This window comes from Bemisia tabaci, chromosome 9, assembly GCF_918797505.1.
Source record: "Bemisia tabaci chromosome 9, PGI_BMITA_v3".
NCBI classification, from domain to species: domain Eukaryota; kingdom Metazoa; phylum Arthropoda; class Insecta; order Hemiptera; family Aleyrodidae; genus Bemisia; species Bemisia tabaci.
This window is the reverse complement of record NC_092801.1, coordinates 19406844-19424383: the sequence shown is the minus strand read 5'-3', so window position 1 is coordinate 19424383 and position 17540 is coordinate 19406844. Positions and strand designations below refer to the sequence as shown.

Below are 17540 nucleotides of genomic sequence, written 5' to 3'. Positions count from 1 at the left end.
GCCCCTCCAAATGCAAACTTTTCAATGGGACCGTTGCGCTGGTCCCAGAATTGTGATTGGATGCTCGATTCTTGTAGATAAGTTAAAAATGAGAAGATCCGTCCAAACAGCAGCTTTCTGCGCTGAATATTAATTAAGATATCGCGCTTTGAAAAATTCGGTTTATATCGTTATCCACCGCGGTATTGACACCCTTGGTTTCTTCCCTTTGCTTTCATCTGCCAGGGAGACTCGCATTTTCACCGGTTATACTCAACGCAAAACTGCGGGATGAAAACAAGGTGGAAGAAACCTAAGGTGTCACTACTGCGGTGGATGACGTCATTAGTCGAATTTTTCAAAGCGCAATGACTCTGTTAATTTTGAACGTTGGAAGTTGCTGTTTAGACGGACCTTACTGTCATTGTCAGCTAGTCTTCAAGGATGAAACATCAAAACACCATTCTGTGACCAGCGCAATCGACTTATTGGTCAAGACAATTTTGGCAAATATTTGGTTGATTTGATATGAAATGACCCGCCAGCCGGGCCGATTATTGAACTTAATAGACAAGGCGATAGACAAAGCAGACATAGGGAGTATGGAGCTATCCTTTTGGTTGAAATGGGTGGTTCTCTAGAAAAAAAAACACATTGGATCTAGAGTCCAGACTCTTGAAAACATTGACAAGAAAAAGGACTCTTGATTCAATCAGATTTAAGCTTAAATCAAAAAGAAATCCGCTCAAATTAAGAGGCTTGGTTATTGATTTAAGCTTAAATCTGATTGAGTCAAGAGTATTTTTCCTTGTCGATGTTTTTAAGAGTCTGAACACTAGATCCAATGTGTTTTTTTTTCCAGTGTTCCTATAGACTTAGGGAGAAAATGATGGACGAATTATAGGGTCCCTCGTGCGTTACCATTAGTTAGTCTATTACCTACCTCCTCCGTCCATTGCAACCACCCGTTTCCACCAATAGGATCCCTCCATATCTCTTTTGTCTTCTTTGTCTATAGTTTTGTCTATCAATGTCAATAATCGGCCCGTAGTCCCCTTTGAGCAACAAATTTCCGAAAATAGAATTAATCCGGCAATAGCCAAACGAACAAACCACCATTCCTAACTAAGCTCAGTGATAACGAACCACTCCAACAAGATAGTGAAAAACCAGACACGGTTTTGATTCATCTCCTTCACGGATGGGAGGGGGGTCACAACGACCTCTGCCATATTTTCAACCGCAATCTTCCAGCGAGGAAAGGTACTTTCGTTTCATTTTGTGTATTTGTTATTTTATTTTCCGGAGGACCCTTGCAAGATTTTTCACGGCGACAAAATTTTGAGAAGCAATTTTTGTCGAGATAGGACTTTGAGATTTCGACGAAAGACCCTCGTCAGTGTCCTGGAGAGCAAGTAAGTTGCAAGCGGTTGTTTATTTAAGGGGCCTCGAGGAAAAGGCGCATACGTGCAGTTTTTGCCATTTCGAGTTAGGTATACGTGCTTCAAGTTTCGAAATTACATGAATTCTCATGACAAAAAGAAAGTTCAAACTGACTTGTTGATGCTTAAAAATTGGAATTTGGGACCGAATTTTTCACAGAATATGTATTAAGACGAGTTTTACTCGAAATCATATATATCTCAATTTTTTTAAAAACTGCACTTATACGCTTTGTCCTCCAAGCCCCTCATTTTTGGCTCAAACTGACTTTTTGATGCGTTAAAGTTGAAATTTTTGAGAGAATTTTTCACAGAAAATGTATTGAGACTAATTGGACTGCATTTTGCAATTTGGACCTATGAATTCTGACTCATCCGAAAAACCACTTATGTGCATAGGGAAACTAATGGCTCAAATGTTGTTTTTAAACTGGGCCGGAATCTGTAGTTCCAAATTGCAAAATGTAGTCCGATTTTACTTGAAATCATTAATTTTTAAATTTTTCCAAAAACTGCACTTTTGCGCCTCATTCTCCAAGCCCCTCTTTAAGGGTACATTTTGCAATGAGGATCCACTATATTTCTGGATGATTTGATATGCAGCATACGTCTCGTCTGTTTCCCTGTTTCGATACTTTCTTTTGTGGATGAGCCAGTAATAGTTTTCGTTCCCTATTGCAAAATGTAATCCATTTTTGTGCTCGCACAGGGCGAAAGTTGCATTGTAATCTAACAACATAGTGTCCTGAGCCTCGCAGACAACGTAACGTATATTTAAACGTTTTTCTCGAAAGAACGTTTTTTGAACTTCAAGCCACCGGTGACGAGATGTGAATGATCGACTATCGATTTTTCCCCATTTGAAGGTGAGGTAAAGAATCGATTGTTGAGGTGTTCGTTTCGCACACACTGTTTATCGATCCTTTTCATAGCTTTAAATGGCAGATCAATTGATACACAGTGAAGCGTGCCACACCACCTATAACTACCGTTTGGTTGAACATTTTTGGACTATTTTGCCCAATAGCTGCTTTGCAAAAACTACGAAGTACGGAAGGAAAATTTGTATGATTTTCTTACGTTTTGAGGTAGGTGCGAACCTACTAAATTTTCAAAACTCGCATTATGTTTTATTTTGTACTTCCTATTTCTTGAGGTGGGAAATCATTGTGATCCCTATTAAGGATCCATTTCCAAAGATATACCGCTGAATTTTTACTCAAGGTTGGAAAAGGTTCCCCTTTTATACTATGCTGAATTAAGGATCATATTAGACAACCCTCAATCACAATGTAAACCGTATTGATAGAGAAATTATCCGACCACGTATCTCGTTTGCGGTGTTTAAAAATCTCGGCTCCTATTATTTTATGAAGGAAAGCTAATCAATATCACTCCTTGAAATTTTCACAGAATTTCCTTCATACAGAGAAAAAAACCATGAAAAGTTTTCGAGAATTAACTTTGAGTAGTTTTTCATCTAAAAAATGAAGTATGACAGGAAGTCTGCTACGCGGCAAACCCAGATTTGTGGTCCGGTAGTCTCACCGTCCATATGAAACCTCACACTGAAAAAACATTCACGGCGTTTTTACCAAGGTCCGTCGGTACCTTTACCATCTCACTTTTTTTACCAATTATTGGTAATTTTACCAAGACAGACTGGTAAGCTTACCTAAAAACCGGTATTTTTACTGTTTTTTCCAGGTAAGAATACCAATTTTATTGGTAATCAATTCCCGGTAACTTTGCCATTTTGTCGCGGTAATTCTATCACAGTCGATAAAAAATATTGGCGTTTCTACCAAGGTCCGGTAAAATTACCGAGAAAGTTCAATAATTCCTCGGTAAAATTATAAATTCCATAAATGGTAATTTTACCGAGAAAAAACTGGGATCAAATAGGACCCTGAATTCTTGGTAATTTTACCCTTTTCCTAGTAAATACACCGAGATTTTTTTTTTCAGTGCACAAGGAAAAAAGCTGTCTAATTAATGCAGTGCTCCCATTTCCCGGAACTAGTTCCGAATTTCGGAACTTTTGAGATTTTCCCGAATTTTTCCCGGAACTTTCGAAATTCCCAAAATGTTCCGGATCTTTTGCATTTTCCGGGACTTTAGAAACCATCTGACAATGAAGAGAATCCCGGAACTTTTGACGGTCATGAGTGTGAGAGATTGGAACAAAAAAGTTCCGAATCACGGAACTTTTGACGGACATGGAATGGGAGCGCTGAATTAATGACTATAAATACGACCCTGAGTCTTCTAGGAATGAAACCTCAAACCCGTTTTTCTCGGTTCGACCTAGATGTGACCTGGCTTTTCCTTATTAAACTCTGTGAAAATGACATTTCCCCCTTTTTTCCTCAGCAGAGCGTCTCACCTCAACTTTTTTACTCTCACTGTCAACTATCCATCATCATGGTCGATATCTTTGGAGAGATTGAAACGCGACTCCCACGTTTCGAATTTTGCTGCGTTCCGCTAAGATTGTGTGCCATTCTGGTTGCGATCTATCATACGGTAAGTGCCTTCATTTGACGAAACATCCTTCCCGAAATTCTCCCGCGTCAATTTCTGACAATGATCGAGCTTTCATCGATCGAGCGACTGACTTCGGAGAACCAATAACATGAGGCATAACCCTAATTCAGTCCTCTTCATAAGCGAAGGTAGAAATTATGGGCACAATTTCAAATGCGCACCCTCAGATAGCATTGCAAATGGTAAACACTTAACGAATTTCATTGTAACCCCTGGATGCAACTATACGGCCTCTGCGGATGTCCGCGTTGCATACACACGGATTCGCAGGTGTTTGGACTCGCCACGCACTAATCGCTGGACTGTGGACTCGTGGCACGGCGCACAGTGGATCTAGTCAATAGAAGAGGTCGGACAAAATTTGGAAACTTTAAAAACTCATGACTCCATTTACGGAGAATTTGCACGCAATTTTTTTATTGCTTCATCTGAAAGTGCCTAATGAGCTGAGTTCGCAGTATTTTTCATAATTTTTTTCTGACATGGGAAATTGGAGAAAAATTGATTTAAAAGTGAGAAAATGTGCCGCCTTGTGACGTCATCTGGCGGCATTTCCCATTTTAAACACATGTATTTTAGCAGAATCGGTTATTTTGTCATATCTCCTCTAATAATTGCTCAATTTATGAATCAAGGGTATCTTCGTGTTCAGTTCACTCAGAGGATTCCACTTAAACAGGAAATTCATCAAATTTCAGACCCTTGCAAATTCTCCAGGTCTTGAAAGTGAGCCCATTGGTTTCCTCGTGAAATCTCCTTCTGTAGACACCTCTTAAAATTTAAAATGTGACGAAATAAACATCAAACTTGTTTTGGTCAAAAACAACTCCGACCTCGACTCGATCCGCTGTGCGGCGATTGTCTGTACTGACATCTTCTAATCTAGAGTACCTGTACAGCGAGAGTATAGACAGATGTGAAACTCCGAAAATCCATCAGGCCTTCACCGATGCCTCCGCGAATAAAGTTAGGGCCCAAAAATGCAGCCGACCTATGAATTTCAATTATTCAGAGCGATTTATTGATTCATTTGTTACGAACCATCGTTTTTAAAGCACGTACTTGACTTAGTTTTTGCATAAATTTACTCGTTTTTGCGGAAGAACGCTCATTTACGTACATCCTTCGCCATCTTGGTTAGAATTGGAATAAGACTGGCCGTGAAATTTTGTGCGTTAGAAGTTGGTTAGAAGGGTGGCTGCACTTTTGGGCCATAAGCCCTCCGTGAAGCGATCTGCCATACTCTCGCTATACAGGTACTCTATTCTAACCCTGGATTGATGTACATTCCTGGCCGGAATTTCATTAACCATCCGCCAAAAAAAATATGAATAATGACGTCGCGATAAAAATCAGCAATGGGTTACTTCATCGGCACAAAAAGCAACGCTAAAATTAAGATCAAAAGTGGTTTGCATTTTGCAAAAATGAACCGTGAGCATTGCCATATGTTACTAAGATTGTGCAACTTCTTTTGTCTTGGAGGAAAAACCTGATTATCCATTAAAGTTTCTACTTTACTCGCTAATAACTGTAAATTTAAGACAAAATTACAATGTAAATTTCATATTTTTTCATGGTTTCAGTAATTTTATTGCATAGGATGAAAATACACAATCTTAGCATCATCGCAATTCTTCTGGTTCCTTTTTGCAAAATGCAATCCAAGTAATAAAAGCAAACGAAGCGCCTTCCGATAGAATCGCATGCAACAATTACTACGCTAATTTCATTTTAACGTCTGGATACCACTATTCGGCCTCTGCGGATGCCCGTGTTGCATACGCACGGATTCGAAGGCGTTTTGACTCCTCACGCACTCATCGCTTGACCCGTGGGTGGCACGTACTGGCATCTCCTAAGCGCAAGTTGCACACTTGCGAAGGATGTGAGTATTTTTTGTGGTTCACTTTTGATAAAATCCAAATAACGTTAGATCGTTCCTTTACGTTACTAGGTGTCGGTCAGCTACATGGTATTTTATCGGATCCCAGCTGACGGATTGGTCCAATGGATTGCATCCCACATTCGGGCAGGTGGAGAAACGGCAGGTTAGTTTTACTTCTTTTGATAATCGACCCTCGAAGAAAACGAGGATTCCGTTTTACAAAACTCTTTGTCTGGTATTTGACAACTGAAATCGAATGAACGTGACCAAACTATCTTAAGGCCAACTATATAGTTGCTCCGAAGTCGCTCACATTGCCTAGAATTCTTTTTGAAGGCATTGATCAGAATGACCGTGGAACATTTGATGTCGATTACATTATTTCAAAATGAACGGACTTAAACTACTGCAAGCAACTATTCGATGCTCGAAGTATAAAACCGTGTAACTCCATTGTAGCAAAAAGTCCTTCCATATTTATAAAATTCTATGTTACTTCTAAGAGAGAAAACGATTCATTAGTGTGGCTTGGTTTTTCTTTAAGCCCAATTCACACTATCAAACTTTTCATCCGACATCATTGAACGAAAAGGAATGGAATGGAAAGTTGGTTGCAAAAAAAATAATTCAATGGACCACTAGACAAGGTGCAAAGAGCTTGATGCAAAAACGGTTTTTTTCGCCCCCCCCCCCCTCTGGAATTTCTTCAGACTTTGTCTATTGATTACTCATACTTGAGCGCTTCTTTTCCCAAATTTTCATACCCCCAAAAAATTTTGGGGGGTTACTAGGGGGGTGGAAATCAAAACCTGTGAACCTCGATATCTCTCGAACGAAGAAAGATATCGAGGTCCGGTTTGGACGAAAAATCGTCGAAAATTGCATAATTTAATATTCTAAAGGTCGAAATCCCGATATCACATTTTTAAGTCAACATATGTGCTTTTTTCCAGTTTTTAGGTCTAGAAAATTTCTTTTAAACGAGAAATTTACAAAGATCTCAATTTTTTATTTGAACCAAAACCAGTTTTTTAAATTGTTCGTCTTTTTCCGCATCCAACGAGTGGTCCATTGAGCTGGGGAACCAAACGGTTCCAGAGTTATGATCGATTGAAGTTTCTGCTCAACGCGCGCCGACCGATTTTCGCGCGCAAAAAAGTCGGATTTGACTGTTATTAAATCAGATTGAATGTTCAAACTGAGCAAAATGCACTAATAGGGACTCTTGAGGGTAGCTGAGTTCAGAAATTACAGATACTTCCAAATAATTCACGTTTTTAAAATTACAGCTCCGTAGCGCTATTTTAGAGGCCCACTGAGCGCCGACCGGCCGCTCAGTGGTCCTGGAAGGAGCTGTAATTTTAAAAACGTGAATTATCTGTTATATGTTGACTTAAAAATGTGATATCGGGATTTCGACCTTTAGAATATTAAATTATGCAATTTTCGACGATTTTTCGTCCAAACCGGACCTCGATATCTTTCTTCGTTCCAGAGATATCGAGGTTCACAGGTTTTGACTTCCACCCCCCTAGTAACCCCCCAAAATTTTTTGGGGGTATGAAAATTTGGGAAAAGAAGCGCTCAAGTATGAGTAATCAATAGACAAAGTCTGAAGAAATTCCAGAGGGGGGGGGCGAAAAAAACCGTTTTTGCATCAAGCTCTTTCAGCATTCTGATACATGCTTCTTAACCAAAATTTCACGTAGAACCCGATGCGCACAGCGAAAATTACCGAGATCAACTCCTTACGAAGATATTTAATGATTCCTGATGCGTGAATTCAAACCACCCGCTCATGAAAACTCAATGCTCTACGTGATTCACATCACGCGCTAAACGTTATCATGACAGTCTCTGCGATATAAAAATCTGACAACTTCAATCTTGATGCTTTGGCTCAGCTATAGCAAATTGCTAATAGTTTGAACGACACATGGTGGGAAATAAACATTGCTCGATTGAGAAGCTTGCTGAAACCGATGTAGTGCACGATTTGACGCACGTAGAGCTTTGAGTTTCTTGTGAGCGGGCAGTTCAAATTCCTCGTAGCCAATGAGAAATAAAAACGTTAATATCTTCGTTAGGAATTGGTTTCAGTAATTTTCGTTGTGCGAATCGTGTTCTACGTGAAATTCTGATTGAGAAACATGTATCAGAATGCTTAAATTCTTACCTTGTCTAGTAGTCTATTACCGTTGTAGTGTGACATCGCCATCAGCATGCGGTGCGCGAAGATACAGCTTTGGCTCTTGTCGGTTGGGAGAGTTCGTTTCAGCTTTGTGTACAACTTTCCATCCAATTGGTGGCGCCAATTGTACATAAAGTTGAACGAAAAGTTAGAATGTGAAGTCACATTCAAGTTTCCGTTCAATTTTTCATCAAATTGTCGTTTTCTCTCGTCAGTATCATACTATCCAACTTTTCTTGGACAAAGTTGCATCCAAGAGTTGGATGAAAAATTTAATAGTGTGAATTGGGCTTTACGATCCGATGGTCGCCCTGTATAGCGCTCGGACAATGATGTCGATTATAAAACTTTTTAACGCATAAAAAAATTGAGATTTTGAAATATTGCAATTATAAAACAAAAAGGTTTGGGAATATACGAGGAGCGCTTCTAATCTGCTCTCATTGCCTGAAGACGAACTTAATAGTTTCGGCACGACTACTTGAAGACACGGTTTGAGTTTGCCCTATAAATGTACAAACATATTATGTTATGCTCAAAATTATCTATGTTCCACGATTTTTTTTTCTTTTCTTTTCAAAAAAATCGACTCATGTGTCACTACAGGGGACGGAAAAGAAAGAGACTGTGAAATTAACGAAGATATTTTATACATATGTATGATACGATTTAAATAGTTTCTAAAAGAAGGTAGACAATGCATTTGTGGAAATTCGGAAATTGTGAGGTATCTGAAAACAGATACTTCCATCTTATTTCCACATCCAACACTTTAAAAAATCCAAAAGATGAAAGCTGTCCGACTAATTTCGCATCCTTCTCATGCATTTTTCTTTCCAGTCATGGCCATAATGTTGTGTTTATTTGAACTGCCGATCATTTTTGCTATCCTCAGCTCGATCGCGATACTCATATATGGACTTCTCAAGGTACCAGTGTTTCATCACTTTTTTCAAAATTTTACTGTGTGAAGCACTATTTTTTCATTTATCCGGTTCCTGGGCTTTTCTCTTTTTATTTGGGAAGAGGGGGCACCTGCGCCCCTACAACTGGACTATATTTTGCAATTTGGAACTATAAGTTCTGGTTCTTCTGGAAAAACGCTTATGTGCATAGGGAAACTAATGGCACATAGGTTTTTTAGAACCGGGCTAGAATCTAAAGGTCCAAATTGCAAAATGTAGTTCAACTCGTTGACCGCGAAAAGCTCGAATTATTCTCCAGAGCTCAGCGCGATTCGTGGGCCGAGAGCGAGACGAGAGTTCGGGCTCCGCAGCAGCGGGCTTGGGGATTCGGTGCGATGCTTGGAGCATACCTACAGTTTTGCAGGCACTTTCAACGATCATTTTCCGCTCAAAGTTCAAAGTTTCGGAAATTCTCTTCCGGACGACGTGGCGTGGTTCTTTTCACAGATCCTCGGGCTGTTTGTTGGAATTGGTAGACAAAGCGATAGACAAGCAAGACATAGTGATTATGGAGCGATCTTATTGGTTGAAGTGGGTATAGTTCCTATAGACGAAGGGAAAAAATGATGGACTAACTACAAGGTCTCTCGTGGGCGGCCGACCGTTCGTCAATTACATACCTCCTTTGCCCATCGTAACCACCCGCTTTCACCGCTCCTTCCATATCCCTTTTGTCTTCTTTGTCTATAGCTTTATCTACCAATTTCGACAAGCATCCCGTCGTTCATAACTATGAAGCAACAGAATTTTCTCGCATATCCGCACGACAATGAAAAAGAGCTTGGTTTCTTTTCCGCTGGCTCAGAGACTTTAACGCGGGAGTAGAAACGTTGGATGGGGCGAAACACGTGATACGACTAGTTTGACCTGCAAGTAGATACAATTTCATATCTTTTAAAATGAAGGAAAACATGGTGTTCTATATCATCACAACTATTCTGTTCGTCAGACCCAACTTCCAATTTGTGTAGCCGAACTTATGAGATTAAAAGAACTGATGAAAGTTCGGTTATATGAACCGAACGTTCAGTTATACGCACTGGAAAAAACACATTGGATCTAGAGTCCAGACTCTTAAAATCATCAATATGTAAAAGTACTCTTGATTCAATCAGAATCTAGCTTAAATCAAGGACCAAGCCTCTTAATTTAATCGGATTTCGTCTTGATTCAAGCAAAAATCCGATTGAATCAAGAGTATTTTTTCTTGTGAATGTTTTCAAGAGTCTGGACTCTTGAAAACATTAGATCAAACACTAGATCCAATGTGTTTTTTTTTCCAGGGCGACTAAAAAATCGGGTTTATTCTAAAAAGTTAACAAGCAACGTACTGCTTTTTACAAGAACTTATGACAAAGATGTTGACATTCTGTAAAAATTAGAAGCACACCGATTCTTAAAAAACTAGTGCAAAAGAGCAAATGCATTTTTGAGAGAGTTACTGCATGCAAGAGTTAAAAACACAAAACTTCAGGAAATAAATACAAAAAATTATCACACCTTCGAGAAGAAAATAATATAGGAAAGCCCGATAGTTAATGCATTTTTTTTTTCTTTTATTATTTAAAAATGTGTTTTTCTAATACCAATCATTTCTTCCTAGGAGAGCTTAACATACTTACGAGCTTTTCTGATGGTAATGATTTTCGTTGTCGTCGCTGAAACCATCGAAGTATTCATGCTTTACTTTTTCGCCTCTGCAATCGTAACGATAAAATCTTTCTCCGCACCAACACTCTGGATAGGCAAGTTTTCATATCCATCTACTTCATTTTGATATTTGTTTGTAAAATCGCTAGCATTATTTAAAAACAGATACGTGAAAACTTTTTGAATCGAATGAAAGTTTAAAAAAACTCATTTCTTTTAGAACTAATTTTCTGGGCCATTTTCTCTCGGAAGGCTCCCCTGTGATAAATGAAGTACATTTTACAGTTGGAAACTACAATTTCTGGTTTATTTCAGGAACACCATACGTGCCGTAGATACTTTCGTAAGTGAGCGAGAAATAGTAGCTCCTGATTACAAAATTGTCAAAAAAGAATGACGTTCTTTAAGGACCGGCTGCGGCGTCAGACGCAATGCGTCCCAGACAACCCTTTCCCCTCCCGGTGGGACCTTCCTTTAGGGGCACCACCCTGCCAAAAATGACGAGTAGGCTTTTCAGAATTCGCCAACTCACATGAGTAGAATTTCCTACTTAATGAGTAGAAATTCTACTCATATGAGCAGAAATTCTACTCATATCACTAGAATATTCTATTCACATGAGTAGAAAAGTTCAACTCCTATGAATTCAATTTTTTCCATTTTTCAGACGTGCTGTTTCTGACCAGGAGACACCGACAGAGCATGTAAATTTAAAAATAAAAACATTTTGTTCTTATGATTTTTTTGATGCGGTGACTAGTTTCTGAGATATCGGACACGGTAAATTCAACGCTGAACTCATGTCAGATGAAATCTCTAGACATATGAGTTGGAATCTCCAGTCATATAAGTTGGCCAAAACTGAATAGAGAAATTCTACTCATATGAGTTGAATTCTATTCGTATAAGTAGAAATTCTATTCATATGACTTTGATTTTTTACTCATTTGTACTCGATCACCATTTTTAGCAGGGACACGAACTTCAGCCTAAGGGCGCTGAAAATATAACTCCGGCCCACCCTGGCCAGACCGCCCCTGAATATGAACCTAGAGCTTCCTGATGTACCCCTATGAAGAATCCCTGGTAAAAATTGGCGATAGGAGCTGCGTTTCAAAATATCATAGGAGTTCTTATAGCCGACTAAAGAAGGCTATTGAAAATCATATAGCTGGCTGTAGAAAGCAGAGCAAATCATATAGCCGGGCTATACGAAGCTATAAAAAGTATACAGTCGGGATATAGTTCCTATCGCCGGGCTTTACACTTTATCGCCATTGGCTATAAAAGGCTATATGAAATTTTGTAGAAATTCGTGTGCTTTGGAAATCATTAAGTTTGATACGGAACTACCTTAATATTTACAAAACACGCATTATATTTTCCTTTAAAACATATTTTTTTTCATCAATTAAAATGAGAATTATCCATACAGAGTGTGCAAACATTTCAAAATCATGAGTTAAAAAACGCTGACTCCGTAAGATTAAATATTAGAGCCTAACACAAAGCGGAGCGGCGACGCACTGGCGCTTACAAACCTAACGGGGATACTTCACGCATTGCGCAATGCGTGAGGTATCCCTGTTAGGTTTGTAGGCGCTAATGCGCGTTTCGCCGGCTACAGAAGCTATTGGAAATCTTACAGCCGGCTTTAGGGCTATGGTATTTTGGAACACAGATTCTACTTCCAATTTTTACCAGGGATGGCAAAAATTGGAGAGGGAGGGAGGGAGCCTGCCGTGTGGAAGGGAGGGGTAAAAAATCGGGGGAAATGCCGCGAAGCGTCATTTTTGAACGGACCCTTACCTGAGTTTTCTGTGTGCCAACCCAGAATGATGATGAAACTGCAGAAATGCGCAAATCCATTTGCGGCACTGAGACTTCTAGTCATACTCTATTTTTTACATGGAAAACCACAACATGTCATTTATTGAAATTTTCGGAGATTTTTCCTCTCCAGGTGAAGAATACTCTGTGAAAATTTTAAGCCATGATGCGGTGCACGACGTTTGCGCACACTTTTCGTACCGATAACGTTTGCGCACAAAATTCCGAATTTTCATTTGCGCACAGTTTTACCGATAACGTTTGCGCACACTGCACTATGTGGCAACGCTGCACCTACGCAACGCGAATCACCCGGACACCGGGCCCGCTTTTGAGGGGAGGAAGAACGTGGCAACATGCAAATAAAAGCCACGATGGAACACGTGGATTGTATAAGTTTGTTTGAAATGCTTGGGAGCATAAGTGAATGTTCCGTCTCCCAAAATAACATCATCGAAGTCGACCAAAAATTGCAGGTTTTCTTTACATGTTACGGCGACAATCTGATGTTTTTTATCAACTCTAATAATCTTTTCATCGGAAGAGGTTACCGTACTGGCCATCCCGTCCAAAGCCCCATCAATGTTCTTTGGTACGGGTTTCTTCAATTTTTTTCTAGCGCGATAACTGGACTGTGAAAGGGACGGTAGGTCAGAAAATGTTACCTTTTTTGAATTCTCAACCTCATGGCGTATCAATTTCAATGGTGGTTCATTTAGATTTTCGGTTGCTTTTCTCTTCAGACTGGTTCTTATAAGCTGCAGCTCGATTTCTTTATCACTTGGTGGAGCATGTTGCGGTCTGTGTTCCTTGTTGGTCGTTTCAAGCAAAGTAGTCATCGGTACATCTGTTTTGATCGTAGCCCGGCACTCTTTTTTCGAACACCGCCAATGTATATTTTTTTTTTTAACGCGAAATTGTCGAATTTATAGCCTTCGACTAGTATCATTGGTTTGCCTTTATTGCTTCTCATTATCTGAAAGCCCGTATCAGAACTCATTTTATTAAATTTTAACTGAAATACACTCACACACACTTGCGAATAAAGGAATAAAAACGGTTTAAAATATGCTGTCAAACAACTCACGATTATTAAAAACGATTATTATCATTAAAACTGTTTAAAACTCGAGCTAAAACACGTTAAAAAGTTGCACATTAAAACAATTTAAAATTCGGCACTGTGTTGACAGCAACGGTCCGCAGGTTACTGAGTTACTCCTTTCCAGACACACCTCTTCCTCCTTTTGTCGTGGACCTTCCTTATCACAACACGATAATGCACCTCGCCGACAATAACAAACCCGGGCCCGGTGTCCGGGTGATTCGCGTTGCGTAGGTGCAGCGTTGCCACATAGTGCAGTGTGCGCAAACGTTATCGGTAAAACTGTGCGCAAATGAAAATTCGGAATTTTGTGCGCAACCGTTATCGGTACGAAAAGTGTGCGCAAGTGTCGTGCAGCCCCATGATGTTGGTTTGGTCTCCTTCCAAAAAGTAAAAGTCATTGACGGATCCAGCAATTTGGCAACACCGGATTCTCTCCATTAAACCCTATGAAAATGTATCGATTCTTAGAGGGGACAGGTGCTCCAACAGGAATCGATTATTTAGCGTAGGTTTAAATGGAGGAAATCCGGTATTGCCAAATTGAAGTAGGAGCGGAGATTCTGACACACCGCGACCGAGGTACGCCCTTCAGCAGTTTCACCATCGAGAACCAGCCGAATAGAGTACCTATATTGAGAGAGTATGGCCACTGGGGTTACCACCTCTGATTGGCTCAGCCATCTTAGGCTAAATGGAGCCCTTAGGACCCAAAAATGGCGGACGCCATAAATTAATGTAATGCAAAATGACTCAAAATGTAGTTTTCTTTGCTTATCGTAACGAGAAATTTACTCAAATGCACTATTGCGACTTCTTTACATATTTTTAAGACTAATCGTGTGCAATTTTTGAGAAAAATTATCTTAGATGTAGTAAGGTTGGCAGCAAGTGCGGTTGGTGATAATCGTCAAAAGTTGGCAATGACCCCCCTCCCATCCACAAAAACCAAAACAAAGCACCGCCATTTTTGGGTCCTAAGCCTCTCCATGGGGCTCAGTGGCCATACTCTCTCAATATAGGTACTCTACAGCCGAACTCACGTTTATGTTTGTTTCAGGTTTGGACTTTTTATCCATAGTCGTAGTCCATAGTTACCGAGTGAGTATGACCAGAAAACTCTCGTCCCAGGAGGCATTACAGCACAGCCAATCGGACTGACTATGCTTGCTTACTTTCGAATGAAATCGATCTGGAACCTAATCTGACCACCCCAAATCATATTTCTGTGAACGTTTGTCAAAATTTGGGATCCGACTCCATTGGCCACTTCGTTGTCTCCGATAGGCGAAGGATTGTAACTCTGGCCAGATTGCAAACTTGACGAATCGAACGATGCAACTATGTAAAATTAAGACAATCCATGGTGTTCAAATGATCATCGGGGGTAAGACTAAATCTTAAATGATCATCATCACAACAGGGCCGGATTTACCTACTTGCCATGGGCCGCCTGTATATTTTGCCGCTCCCTTCTCATTCGTATTGAAACATCAATGAAAACCATCAAGTGAACGTGCAAGCGAGAGAAGGGTGCATAAGACGCATTTACTCGTGTTGAACACATTTTTGGGGATGCCCTGTCAACACTACTAGCAAAAGTTAAGTTTTGTAAACCTATCTCTGTGTGGACAAGGCCTTCCATTCATAAGAAATGAACGAAACAATTACCTATGAAAGAATGAACATGAATGTGGTTAAATGATTTTAACTTCCGCCGCCGCGCGGCGCAGACCGCACCGTGTTTGGCGCAATACGTGAAGTATTCACGCAGTCTTGTAGGCGCCATGCGTTTCACGCTGACCGCACTGTGTGTGGCGCAATGCGTGAAGTATTCATGCATTCTTGTAGGCGCTATCCGTTTCACGCTGACCGCAATGACCGCACTGTGCTTGATGCAATGCGTGAAGTATTCGTGCAGTCTTGTAGGCGCTAATATGTGTTACATGCCGATCGCCACGCCGAGGGCTTCTCCTTTTCATCTCAAGTCCTCGTCATCATTTCTCTCTAAGCCGCGCCGTTCCACGCCAAATTGCGTGTTTGGTTTCTCTCTTAAGTGGACTAATTAAAGGCGCTGTCTCTTGTATCACTAAAAGACGACAAAATTAAAAATTACTACACTCTCAGGAAATGAGAGATTTTGTCGCCTTTTCTCGTTTATAATTTTTTTTTCAAAATCCGATATTTTTTTTATACCTACATTTGAAAAAATTGCAAAATTTGCCGCCCTCTAGATTTGCCGCCATGGGCCGCGGCCCATGTGGCCACCCCCTAAATCCGGCCCTAATCCCAATCAGAGCCGATTTTGCAAGTTGGCAACACTGATTTTCCTGTATTTGAATCCATAGAAAATATCGAGTTTATAGGTACGGCGAGCTATCTTGCGAAGGATCGATAGTTTTACATACATTTAAATGGAGGCAAACCGTGTGGCCAACTTTTAAAGATTTTTTCGTACCCTCGAGGATCATTAATTGAACATTGTGATGACGTTTCTGTCCAAAATTTTACAGATTCTTAGGTGTGATCAGAAAAAAATTAGTGAAATTTTCAGTTAACAATTCTTAGCAATTTTCTAGAAAAAATGTATTTTCCGAGTGGAAATTTTACACCGCTGAAAGGTAATTACGCGTCCTTTCGTCTGACAGTCGACAAATTGTCCCAATTCAAAAGTCAAGTGATACAAATTTGAACACTGAACTTTTTTGAACTGTACTAATCGTAAGAATTAATATCTTGTAAGTTTTGTGGGGCAGAAATAATATGAATCAAAGCAGCTATTATATTAGGACGTATTTATGCTAAAAGAAACTGTATTGCACGCGAACACAATGATAATAGTTCCTTTAGCATAAGTCCATTTGAGGAATGTTTTGCCAAAACGTACTTTACGTCCGTTGTTTGTTCCGATATATCCCTATTTTCATTTCACCTGTCGTTCAATTAACTCGCCAATTATGAATTAACGGTACGATGTGCTAATTTCAGCAAAAAATAAAAATTAAGTTAAATACAGAACATGATAAACATTTATTATGCCTTATCACGCATATTGTTGTGTAATTATTACCTAAAGCGAAAAAATCTCGAATTCACTGTGAATCTTCGGACCCAACTTCAGCAAGACACGAGACATTACAAGAGTATTATTTCCTTAATGATAAATTGAAGTTGTTACTTAAAATTTCCTGTAATGTGACTTTCCAAGAGAAAGGCAGACCATAGAGAAGGAAAATTCTAAATTTGAATATTAATTAATCAATTACTTGATTACAGTTTTTTTGTGAGAGGGACTAAACTATTGCGTGGACAAAAAACTTAATTTTCCAACTTTAAAGTGAAATTCAGAAAGTTTTGATGCGCCCATTACATATTATGCAAATTTCGATTAGAAAAACTTAGTATTATGTGGAGCTTTATTTCGCACCCTATATCGTGGTTCATAATTACTTCTAAAACGAACGTGGAGAGATGGCTCCAGCGCGCTGATTATTGAAATGAAACATGGTACCCTGTTGCTCTAACAAAAAACCTGGTCTCAACACAATTCCATGTTGGTCGCAGTTGGGTACACGGACTTTATGTCCACTTTTTTTACGTCCACAGACTTTTCGTCCCCAATTTTTACGTCCACAGTTCTAAAGCCCACACTATTGTTGAGTCCATTACTTAAACGTCCACTAAGTTAAGTCCACAAATGTAAAGTCCACTAAAATCAAATTCAAGCGTCATATTTTAGTCCGTGTGTAAAATTATATTGTCAATATCGAAATGAGAAAATTAAGAGAGAATGAGGTGTTGTCATCGTAACTCATATTTTAAATGAAATGTTATAATTTCTTCTTTTGATTCATATTTTCAAATTGTCTTTGGTAAATACTTGGTTTCATTTCTATCCTTGAAATTTCCGATATAAAATATGCCTTAAATGTACATTCTTTTT

At 39.5% G+C, this 17540-nt stretch overlaps 1 protein-coding gene across 2 annotated transcripts; it reads left to right on the top strand.

The window, feature by feature from the left end:
- The first annotated feature begins 1281 nt into the window (after window positions 1–1281).
- Window positions 1282–16628, top strand: LOC109034799 (uncharacterized). Of its 2 annotated transcripts, none has more exons than XM_019048149.2 (6): window positions 1282–1394; window positions 3798–3947; window positions 5926–6019; window positions 8888–8976; window positions 10616–10757; window positions 14658–16628. In XM_019048149.2, exons 2-6 carry the CDS (start codon window positions 3846–3848, stop codon window positions 14756–14758), a joined length of 528 nt encoding a protein of 175 aa, XP_018903694.1. In that variant the 5' UTR covers window positions 1282–1394; window positions 3798–3845; the 3' UTR covers window positions 14759–16628. The 2 variants fall into 2 exon arrangements, with proteins under 2 accessions (XP_018903694.1, XP_018903692.1); XM_019048147.2 differs by having other exon boundaries at window positions 3795–3947.
- Window positions 16629–17540: the final 912 nt, after the last annotated feature.